Here is a 10,379-nt window from a genome sequence, read left to right as displayed (position 1 = left end):
ATGATCTCAGTGCAAATATCTACTGATGCAGAATTATGTGATTTCCAAGCACTCCCAATCTCAGCACCAAGTATGTGCATTTACTGCCATCTGCTGCTATTTGCGAGCAAGTGCATTGTGCAAAAGTCCAGATTTGGAAAAACATTTCTTTTTGTTAATACCGGGAATGAATGTGCCATTTAAAGGGCCACCCACAGCTGCAGCTATTTTTGAATATTTATTTTTATTACGTGACGTGACACTTTTAAACTACCCAGTATGGATAGGATGAGCAAGGAAAAACTATTTAAAGCAACATTAAGTTTAAGTGAGACAAAGTACTTAAACTATAAAAATAAATTATTACACATAATGTATCACAAATTGAAGATACAGGACTTTAATGTGAAAATCCACTGATGCTTTTAATTGTATGGAGATGTGATTTTTTTTTTAGCAGTGCAGGAAGGGAAGGACCATTTTATTCCTGGCTGTTAATGTGCAACTAAAGAGAAGGTCACAGTGCAGCGTGCAGAGTCATAGTGTGCAGTCAGATAGGAGCTTTGCAAGCACAAGCGCGCTGGCACAGAAGCATGGCTGTTCGGCTCTTTGAGGGTAAAAAGCAGGCAGCTGCTTACCTGCAGTACAGACTCGCACCGCATGAACTCACCAGCAGGATTATGAGCTTCATGGAGAAAAAGGTACATGTGTATGTTCACGATTGAATGTCACCAGATTACATGCTTACTTGTGCTAAAGCCTTCATACTATATTAAAATCTACTCTGTATTCACTTGTTTTAATGTTTAATTTTATTTTTTCTTTTGTCGTCCCGTTTTTCAGCATTGACTATTCCCTGTAAACAGCTAACACTCAATCCCTTTTAGACACCAAAACAGTTCAACCTTGCAGTGGATGTGGGCTGCGGTTCGGGGCAAGGGACAACCCTTTTGGCCCCGTACTTTACGAAGGTGGTCGGAACAGACGTCAGTCCCACCCAGCTGGAGATGGCGCTGGTCCGTGGCTTCCCTGCAAATGTCTCATACAAGTGAGGCGGAGGGAAATGTGTGTATTTGGGACACGTTACTATTTTCCGCTCGACAGCCGAGGTTATAAGGTCATTCTCAACCTTAGAAACAATCTCACCTCAAGGTTTAGTATTACCTTTCATAGGCTTATACCTTATCTTATTTTAATTATTTGTATTGCATTGTATTGTATTTTAGTATTCGTCTTAGTGGTACAGGGACAAAATTATACATGAGTAATGGTCATTGTGGCCTCCTTTTTGGGATATTGTGTTCTGGTATTCAGAAGTTAACCTTCACTTATCTACCCTTTGCTGAACACGAATATTATACAGTATATCTCCAGTGTCATTAACCTTCAGTTTCACATCTACAACTTTGCTCCGACCGTTTTAAACCAGACAGTGTCCGGCTGAGGAGCTCCCCTTCACGTCCGGAGAGGTGGACCTTGTGACGGCCATGACGGCAGCTCACTGGTTCGACCACCAGCGCTTCCTCCAGGAGGCTGACAGGGTCCTGAGGCCTGGAGGCTGCCTGGCCCTCCTGAGCTACACCATGGACATGGAGCTGGAGTATGGGGACGTGTCCAACACATTGAATGACATCTGTAAAGAAGTAGATAACTGAAAACTATTGTATAGATTTTGAAATATGTGGCGATTTACCTGGAAGATAAATATGGTATCGGGTGCATTATGGGAAATTTAGGATTGGATCCAACATTTTTGTAGCTTGACCCATACCAGGAACTAGAGTACTGGAGTTCATTCTGGAGTATAGAATGAACTCCAGTGCACTGGCAGTTTGAAAGCCAATGCACTGTGTTAAACTAATGTTAAACTTCAGGTTCAAAGTTTATCATTGATCTTACAAAACAAAGTAAATCAATATCTGAGAAGTGAGCAGCCACTGACATCAGGAAATTGTTTATTCCAAAATCAGATATATTTTTTCTACCCAAATAGCTTTGAGCAACTTGGTTTGGAAAACGTTTTCTTCCTTTCTTTCCATTAGTTTTACGCTGCCCTGCTTCCTTTCCGAAATCCCTATATAGGATCAATCTCTCTGAAGATCTACTCAGACATGTTTGCCTCCTGCTCCTACCCAGACAAAGAGTGGTGAGTGTTGAGTGACAGGTTGCACAGCTCAAAAGCAGTCACTAAATATTCCTTTGTTATATAACTTTTTTTTGTGTGTGTGTGTGTCCAGGAACGAGTGTCTTTGCGTAAAAAGAACCTTGCCACTGAGTGGATATATTGGCATGGTGGAGACCTTCTCCAGCTACCAGGCCCTGCAACAACAGGACCCTGCGGAGGCTGAACGTCTCTCTAATGACATCAGGAACAAGTGAGATATTAGCCTCCAACTCATCCACCAGTCTAATCGTTAACTTCTGGCCCTGAGCTCCCACCTCCATTCACCTGGGGCTGAACGTTGATCTCCTAATCTCCCCCAGAAATTCATTTATCATAATCAAAAAACTGCTGAAATTCGTCTTTGAATGCTGCCACAGTCTTGGGCATTAATCAGAAAAGCCAAACATTGCTTGACTAAGCTTAACTGTTGAAGGCTTTTACTGCTTTGATAATATAGCTGCCATTAATTCCCCTGCAGATGACAGGGCAGAATAGCCCAGCAAGCGGAATATATGGAGAGGAAGTGCTGAGCCATAACTTTTACATGGCTGAAAAAAAAGTATGACATTGTGTTTAATTACTATTACAGTTTGGGAAGATTTACACGTTTCTGCTCTCTGGAAAGAGTGTGACCTGTGTTTTGTCTTTCCTGGTCCAAAGGGAGGACAGAGTCATTTGCTACTTTATATTTCCCCAACTAATTCATTTCAATCTTAATTTAGCCATTAGTGCATTCATGAATTCATTTTTGATCCTACATCTCCTCCTTGTCTTCCATCCCAGGTTGCTGTCTACCATGAAAGTTTCTTCTCCGGACACAGAGGTTACAGTGATTGTCAAGTATTTCTACTGGCTAGCACGCAAACCCTGAACATTCTGACTGCCTGGAGTGTTTACAAGTCTTTTTTGGCTTGTTGAACTGACTCTACTACTCTACCACTTACATTTTTCAAGGCACCAAGAAGCTGAAATGATCCAGTGATTCAGAAAGAAAAATCATTTTGAAAACGAAGCTGGAAACATTTTACTTTTGGATAAAGATATCTGAGGTTTTTACTCAAGTAATAATAAAACAATTATGTTCTGAAGCTACTGTTTAATGAACTCCAGGCTTGACCTCTGTGCATGCAGAGTTCTCCAGAGTGAACACTAGATGGAGCCCTGTCATACAGTGATGGATGAGTGTCCACTTCGAGCCTCATCTACAATGTTAAAAACTTTTATTTCTTTAAAAATGAGCTTCCTATTTCATGACCAGGATCATAGAAAACTGCACTGAAAACAAACTCACTTTAACTTCTTATATCATTGATTTAGAGACATAAATTTGTTGTATTTGAACATAATTCTACTGTTAATTGCATTAAGTATGAGCAAATCATCATTATGTTGCACTGCTTGGTTTCCTTAAGAAACATATACAGCTCTCAAGTGTCTCAGAGATTGCAGATGAGATGAGGATTGTGCTTATTTTAGTGATTCGACTCTGTTAGACAATAAAGGACTCAGGGCGCTTTCCCTGTATTTCTAGCTCTCCTTTCCCCCATTTCTTCACCTCTCTGCCAAATATATAACACATCATTTATCCAAGCCATCGCTGTCTCCCTGAGTGTCATCCTTTCTTCTGTTATTTATGTGTTCACAGATTGTTTTGGGCCATGAGAACAGATGGTAATTAACATGCATGGCCTCCAAATCCCCTGAATCTCAAAGAACTTTATTACTCTCCCCCAAACTTTGACTCGCATATTGATGATGTTATTGCTAAAAATGACTACATGGATAAATCATATTTTCATATCAAACAAAGCATTTATTGCATATTATTGGTTTAAGGTCAAATTCAGGCGCAGTCAAACAGTTTTTTCACGAGGTATGCATTGTTTAATTTCAGCTTAAATACACTCAAATTCGTATGAACATATTGGAATAACACAGCTTCACACCTAACACAGAGAGTCCATTTGCAGCCCCAAGCATCCAGCACACAAAGAGTCCCTATAAAACCCCCTCTGTGCGTTTACTTCTCCACACCACCACAGCGGTCATGAGCAGGGTGACCAGCACCGGCACCGTGATGAACGGGGCGAGGACGCTGATCGGTGGGTCGTGGAGGAGGCGGCCGGTCAGAGCACAGTCGTGGAAGTAGGCCCGATGAATGTGCATGAAGACGCGGTCGACTATCTGGTTGGGCCAGAAGCAGTCCATCCTCAAGGCCACTTGGTAGGTGCAGTTCGTTAGTCCCTCATATATCCTACAGAGGGCGACAGAGGGAGAAACTGTGTCCAACTCAAAGGTGAAAAGAGAAGAAGAAGCATGAAACGCCAGCTGCTAAGACAAACATCAAGTAGCATGAAGGTTATGGACTTATAGAAATCCCTTCATCTGTCATTTAGATTAACTGAATTTTAGAAAACACAACTTTTCCGACTGAAATCATCTCTGTTTGAAATCATCTCTCAGAGTGGGATCAGGGCAGGAGATTCCTTTTGAGAGGGGGGGCAAAGTAGTGTCTAGAGTTACCAGTGGGTTTAACACAGCTAAATATAACTGCTGGGTGGTAGAGGGCAGAAGAAATGGAGATGCATTCCAACATGGCAGCCACATCACTACAGCACTGCACCATACCAGGAGAGATACTGTTTCCAGATGGCCGCTGTGTTCGACGGCATAGCTGGAGGCCCAACGGCCAAGTGGTCAGGAAGCCGAGTCTCTTAAAGGAAAAATCCACCCAACTTTAACACTCATACATATGTACTTAAGAATATGCAGTGTTAATAGATAGATAGATAGATAGATAGATAGATAGATAGATAGATAGATAGATAGATAGATAGATAGATAGATAGATAGATAGATAGATAGATAGATAGATAGATAGATATTCTTGGTCTTTGAGGAGTTCAGAAGGAGGCAGTTCTTGACGCTCCATTCACTGAAGGCCATTATCAGATCCCTGTACTCCTCTTCCTGCCCGTTCCTGATACGCGCCACAATAGCTGCGTCATCCGAGTATTTCTGGATGTGGCAGGACTCAGAGTTGTATTTAAAGTTGGCTGTATACAGGGTGAACAGGAGCGGAATCAGAACAGTCCTCTGTGGAGCCCCAGTGCTGCTCATCGGACACACACCGTCCGGGCCTGTTGCCTTTCCAGGACGTAGCCTCTTGAGCCCCGCCCTCACCTCCTCCGCTGTAAAGGACAGGAGACTTGATCCAGTGTGGAGGGAGTTGCAGCTGCAGTGTAAGGTTGTGAAGGAGATGCCGTAGGAGAAGCTGCAGCTGAAGCAGTGGGAGAGAAAACAGATGAGGTTGTGTCAAACCTGCTGTAGAACAGGTTGAACTCACTGGCCTGGGTCCACATCACCTGATGTTGCCTGGCTGTTCTTCTCTTCATAGCCAGTGATGGTCCTCATCCTCTTCCACACCTCTCTGGTGTTGCTGTGCTGCAGCTTCCTATCCACTTTCTTTTTGTAGTCCTCCTTCGGCTGCTTTAATCTCCTCTTCAGCTCATGTTGCACACACCTGAGCCTCTCCCTGTCTCCATCCCCGAAGGCCTCCTTTTTCTGGTTGAGGAGGGTCTTGATGTTACTACTAACATAAGTTAATATAGTGTGTGGTACATTCAACCATTATCATCCAACCTATCATGGTCGGGGGGTCCTTGCTGTTATCATTTTCCTCCGGGGTCCAGTGCCTGAATGAGCGGGTATTGCTAGTTTTAGTATTTCTGAGCAAAACATTATAAAAACCGAACGGCCAATTGACTATAAGTCACTTTGGATATAAGCATGAATTACATGATCAGTATGTAGTGGTGTTTTGTGTGTGTGTGTTCCTTGCATTTCAAAATGCTGGTGGATCAGGATTAGGTTTAGAGGTGAGGGTTGATGACAGTTTAGGATTTTAAGAGTGATGCCTGTGGCTATGATTAAGATTAGGATTCAGTTTGGGTGGAGGTTCAAGGTTATGGATATGGAGGTTCTCACAAGTATGATAACACAAATATACAGTATGTGTTCAGCTTCCAGTCAGGGCTCCAGACAAGATGAGTCAAGAGGGGCTGGAGTGTTTCTATCGCTCTGAGCAATACAGCGCGTGTAGGATGATATCAAGTTCTTCTCAAAATATATAATTTGTTTCTGAAGTTTAAAAAGTAACAAGAAAGTCAGAAAGACATCTTGTGTGTGCGCGAGAGGCTGCAAACACATTTATACACACACACACACACACACACTGGCAATTTCCAATTAACAGCTTTGGGCACTAATATATTCTATGATATGAGATTCTGTTAATCTGATTGCAAAAAAAATAAAAAATTTTGGCAAGAAACTCTCCAATGTTTCTTTGACTCATGTTACTAATTTAGAAAATCCTTCAATAGAGGATAATTTGCATCACTGTAGCCTCAGAGCTATCAGTCACATGGCGTAGAGACTGACACGACGGTTGTGGGTGTTTGTAGCAGACAGTATGTGTAGATAAGACATGAAGAATAACTGATCATCACTGGTACACAAAAAAAGAGAAAGAGTACCTGATTACAGTTTTTTCAGCTATCTCCTTTCAAAGAGTTTTTCCTCAGTCGTGTTTACAGACAACCCACAGGGACTGTTTATTTTCTCTTGGAGAAAAACAGCCACGGATCAACAAAAGCACTTGATTGCACAGAAGCAAAGTGTCTGAGAGAAGATGCATCTTTATCTAATAATTCAAGGGCTCATCTAGAGATGAGTGTGACTGAGATACTTTGTGCTATATTCAACTGAAATACAGAGCAGTAAAGTAGTAGCAGTAAAGCTGCATAATTATCTTTGTTATTATAAACTGTAAATATCCTTGTGATGAATAATATATATGTAATAATATTAATTAGCATCCTGGGGGATTTCTACCACAGTTTACGCTCAGAATAAAATGGGTATATTCACATGAGATCTGAGTGACCTCATAGAACAACACAGTGGATCTAAACTACTCTGGGATTCATGCTGATTGAAGCCTGTGGTTTCACTTAAAAGGACAAACCACTTCAGTTCTATAATTAATTAGACCCTTCTTTCCACTACTTGGTTGACTATGTGATGCGGGCCCTGATAACTCTGTACTGGATTGCTCTGCCGGATAGCATATAGCGTGTGTTGTGGTCGGATCTCTCCTGAGAAACGTCTTCGCTGTCCATATAATTTGTTTGCTGACAAGTGGACAAATTACAAGTGGGAAAAACATTTACAGAAACAAAAAAAAAAGGGAGGGTTTTTAGCTCCACAGATGTAACAGCACAGCTAATTATGATCTATGTAGACGGTCAGGGTTATAACAGCTAGAGGCAGAGTCTGAGACAGCGACCACTGCGGCCACAAGTGGTGAATACAGCTTCGAGGCAGGTTTTCTTTGTCAACACAGGCTACTGGTCACACCAGACAGAGTAAGGCTGCAGCAGCAAAACACCTGGGTGTATTGAATTTATAAAGCATGCACGTTATTGCCTGTGAATTCAGCTTTTCATGTGTAAGAGGAAGATTGTCTACATTCATCTTTCAAAAGTTACCTTGTGTAGATTTAAGCCCACTGGTCACACTATTATTATTATTATTATTATTATTATTATTATAAAACCGATGGATGTCAATGATGGCATCAAACATTGTTGCATCAAACGCTCTATGTGCCTGTATGATTTTTATATTTTTTTTCATATGATGAGACTGCACACACACACACACACATACACACACACACATGCATACACACAGAGCACCACCACCAGTTACATGCTGGACCAAGAGAGGATGACCGAGTCAGGAGGGAAATCTCTCAGTTTTGACAGTAGCTTTGTCCTGTGGGTGCTGCTCCCAGCTCCTGTCTGACTCATCTTCTGACTGCTGCTGTTGGATGGGAGAAAAAAGCACTTCTCCGAGTCACTGTCTGGCACACACACACACACACACACACACACACACACACACACACACACACACACACACACACACACACAGAATACAGTGTCCAACAGCTACAGTGAATGGCCGTGACTAAGTGATGGCGTGAGTGAAAACACAGTACTGCAGGCAAACTAGTTTCGACAGCAGGATGAAGATGTGAAGAAGTGAACTCAACTCAGAGCAACATATTGTGAGCAGCATCAGGCAGAGTCAAAGCAAAAAAGTCTAATAGGGAGAATGGAGGAAAAAAAACATACATTTGATATGATGCTATGTGCTGCCTGCATGTAATGTATTTATTTAGTTAACCATTGAGTACATGCTTCTATATGGAGGAAATACCAGCTTCTTTAAGCAATTAATCATGATTTTCAATCCATTATACTGTGCAAAAAGTAAAACATTATGCTGACATTTAACTCATGAGATAATGTAATCAAATTTAAATTTTACTTTTAGCCATTTCTATGTAAAATAGGTTGGTGACATATCAAATAATAACCCTGTTATTGGTTTCCTATACCCATATCTGTGTGTAATATTGTCGCTCATAAGGAGACCTTGCAGTGCAGGTCAGGTGTCAGGACTGTGTGTGACACTGATGTATTGGGTGATTATGGCGGTAAAATTAAATGTTTTCCCTGGGTGTCGATGGGCAAGAGAGATCAGAGGTATCACTCTGTCTGATTCTAATAAAGCTAAACAAAGATATTGATATTGATCTTCACTCAGAACTTAGAGGTGATTGATAAAATGTCTAAACTGTGACACAGCAAAGTTCTCTGTCAATCTACAGTTGCGAGTTCTGACTGGGAATCAAATGCAACCTGCAGTCACTGATTGACATGAGCTGTTTCATTCATGCGTGGCTACCATCTGACTACAACGTCCAGTGCAGATGTACAGCTCAGGCGCTTCAGCCTGACTCTGCTGGTTGGCTCACTTCACAACCCCAACCTCCTCATGTGGTAAGTTTTGTGGTGTTGTTGATGTATTGGTTGACTCTTAATGATTCTCTCCTGTCAGTAACCTTTTTTTTTTTTTTTAAAGGCTTTACCCCCCCTCCTCCTCTTTTTTGCACGTCTCAGTCAGTGAACTCACTCCATTGTGTCGGGCCAGCTGCACCACAGGCCTTGGTCCAGTCCTCCCATGTCGAATTTGAACTTAGCTAAGCAGAGATCATTGATAACCCTCCCGTACACGCCCCTGCTGCAGCCAGACACCGAAGGAAGGACTTGGGCTACAGAGAAAAACAAAGGAGGGAAACAAAGCATTAATTAAGTGAAAAAGGATGTGGGTGATGATTTTATTCTGGTGAGTGAGGAGCAAAACTTTGCATCATTGTAAGGATAGAAATGATTTTATAAAGCACTACAGAGGTTATCTGCTCTGTTTAACTTTAGATAATTAGGCATATGCTTGTTCAACAAACAAGGTCATGTCCTGGCAATGGTAATTCCTATTGGACCGTTTCTTCCCTATTATGCTGTTACTTTCGCGAAGAAAAGATTTTTAATTTGCTGTCGGAGTCCCAATCCCATTTGTTTACTTCAGAGATGTGCGTAAACAGCCTCTTAACGTGGAGGCAGGCCGCAGCCATCCCGCAGGACTCGCTGCTGAATGTAACACCATGAGCGGTACAGTAAGGAGAGGGAGCTTAAGCTGGCGGGAAAGGCCTGTCTGGAAAACAAACAGGTTGTTGTTACGATAGAGAAAGACGGTGAAGCTCGGCCTGCGCCGGCCTGATAAGGGCCGACTGTGTGCCCATTATGTTTGCTCTGTCTCAGCTGGGTTTTGGAGGCTCTGAAACACTCAAAGGAAGACTGAATGTGTTGACATGGGGGTTTCAAAAGAGATGCTAGCAAAAGGAAGAATGTAAGAAATGGATGGGCCCCTCCTGGCGCTGTCCATTAGCTTGTTTATCACCCACAGAGTTGAAGGGATGTTATGTGTCACCTGTCTGTTTGCTGGCAACAGCTGGTGGCAAAATCTGACATTCTGGCATTCAGATTTCCCTCTCAACTTGGCTGCTAACCAGCGATGCATTCACATTCCATTTTCCAGGAAAATCAAACTAGCAAACCACCACAGCAGAGTTATAGCTGGAGGTTTGCACTCCACCGACTTTTATCCCTGTTTCGGGGATAGGAAACATCCATCAATCTACCAGAAGTCATCAATTCAATCTGCAATTCCAGGGCTCAATATTTATGGAATTTTTAAAAAGTGATGCTCATGAATATGAGATGATCCATTTAGCTCAAATGTCAGTCGTGTTTAGCCCCCTGCT

At 42.1% G+C, this 10,379-nt stretch overlaps 2 protein-coding genes across 4 annotated transcripts in view; one reads left to right on the top strand and one right to left on the bottom strand.

Annotated features, from left to right (window-relative positions):
* The first annotated feature begins 502 nt into the window (after positions 1-502).
* LOC111665341 (putative methyltransferase DDB_G0268948) lies at positions 503-3,737 on the top strand. Of its 3 annotated transcripts, none has more exons than XM_023420315.2 (6): positions 503-680; positions 867-1,027; positions 1,409-1,614; positions 2,022-2,125; positions 2,217-2,354; positions 2,927-3,737. In XM_023420315.2, the coding sequence occupies exons 1-5, from the start codon at positions 573-575 to the stop codon at positions 2,325-2,327; spliced, it is 690 nt and encodes a 229-aa protein (XP_023276083.1). In that variant the 5' UTR covers positions 503-572; the 3' UTR covers positions 2,328-2,354; positions 2,927-3,737. The 3 variants fall into 3 exon arrangements, with proteins under 3 accessions (XP_023276083.1, XP_023276082.1, XP_087033837.1); XM_023420314.2 differs by having other exon boundaries at positions 505-680; positions 1,409-1,622; XM_087177711.1 differs by having other exon boundaries at positions 532-680; positions 823-1,044; positions 1,413-1,622.
* A 198-nt stretch (positions 3,738-3,935) lies between these two features.
* Positions 3,936-10,379, bottom strand: part of LOC111665342 (receptor activity-modifying protein 1-like) — a 7,782-nt gene continuing 1,338 nt past the window's right edge. The window contains exons 2-3 of the mRNA XM_023420316.2: positions 9,191-9,329; positions 3,936-4,397 (exon numbers count right to left, since the gene is read on the bottom strand). Of these exons, the coding sequence (XP_023276084.1) occupies positions 4,142-4,397; positions 9,191-9,329 (395 nt within the window). The 3' untranslated portion in view covers positions 3,936-4,141. The remainder of the gene's footprint in view (positions 4,398-9,190; positions 9,330-10,379) is intronic.

The sequence above is a fragment of the Seriola lalandi genome, unplaced genomic scaffold (assembly GCF_002814215.2).
Source record: "Seriola lalandi dorsalis isolate HSWRI2012SDOR001 ecotype SW California unplaced genomic scaffold, Sedor1 jcf7180002054630, whole genome shotgun sequence".
Lineage (NCBI taxonomy): Eukaryota > Metazoa > Chordata > Actinopteri > Carangiformes > Carangidae > Seriola > Seriola lalandi.
This window is presented reverse-complemented; position numbering and strand designations above follow the sequence as displayed.

What these genes read in the sequence shown, in the direction of transcription:
- LOC111665341 (XM_023420314.2), top strand. Translation starts at nt 573, where the DNA reads ATGGCTGTTCGGCTCTTTGAGGGTAAAAAGCAGGCAGCTGCTTACCTG. An exon ending in CCTGCAAATGTCTCATACAA is followed by an intron (nt 1,028 to 1,408) that starts GTGAGGCGGAGG and finishes GTTTTAAACCAG; the next exon opens with ACAGTGTCCGGCTGAGGAGC. An exon ending in TGAATGACATCTGTAAAGAA is followed by an intron (nt 1,623 to 2,021) that starts GTAGATAACTGA and finishes TCTTTCCATTAG; the next exon opens with TTTTACGCTGCCCTGCTTCC.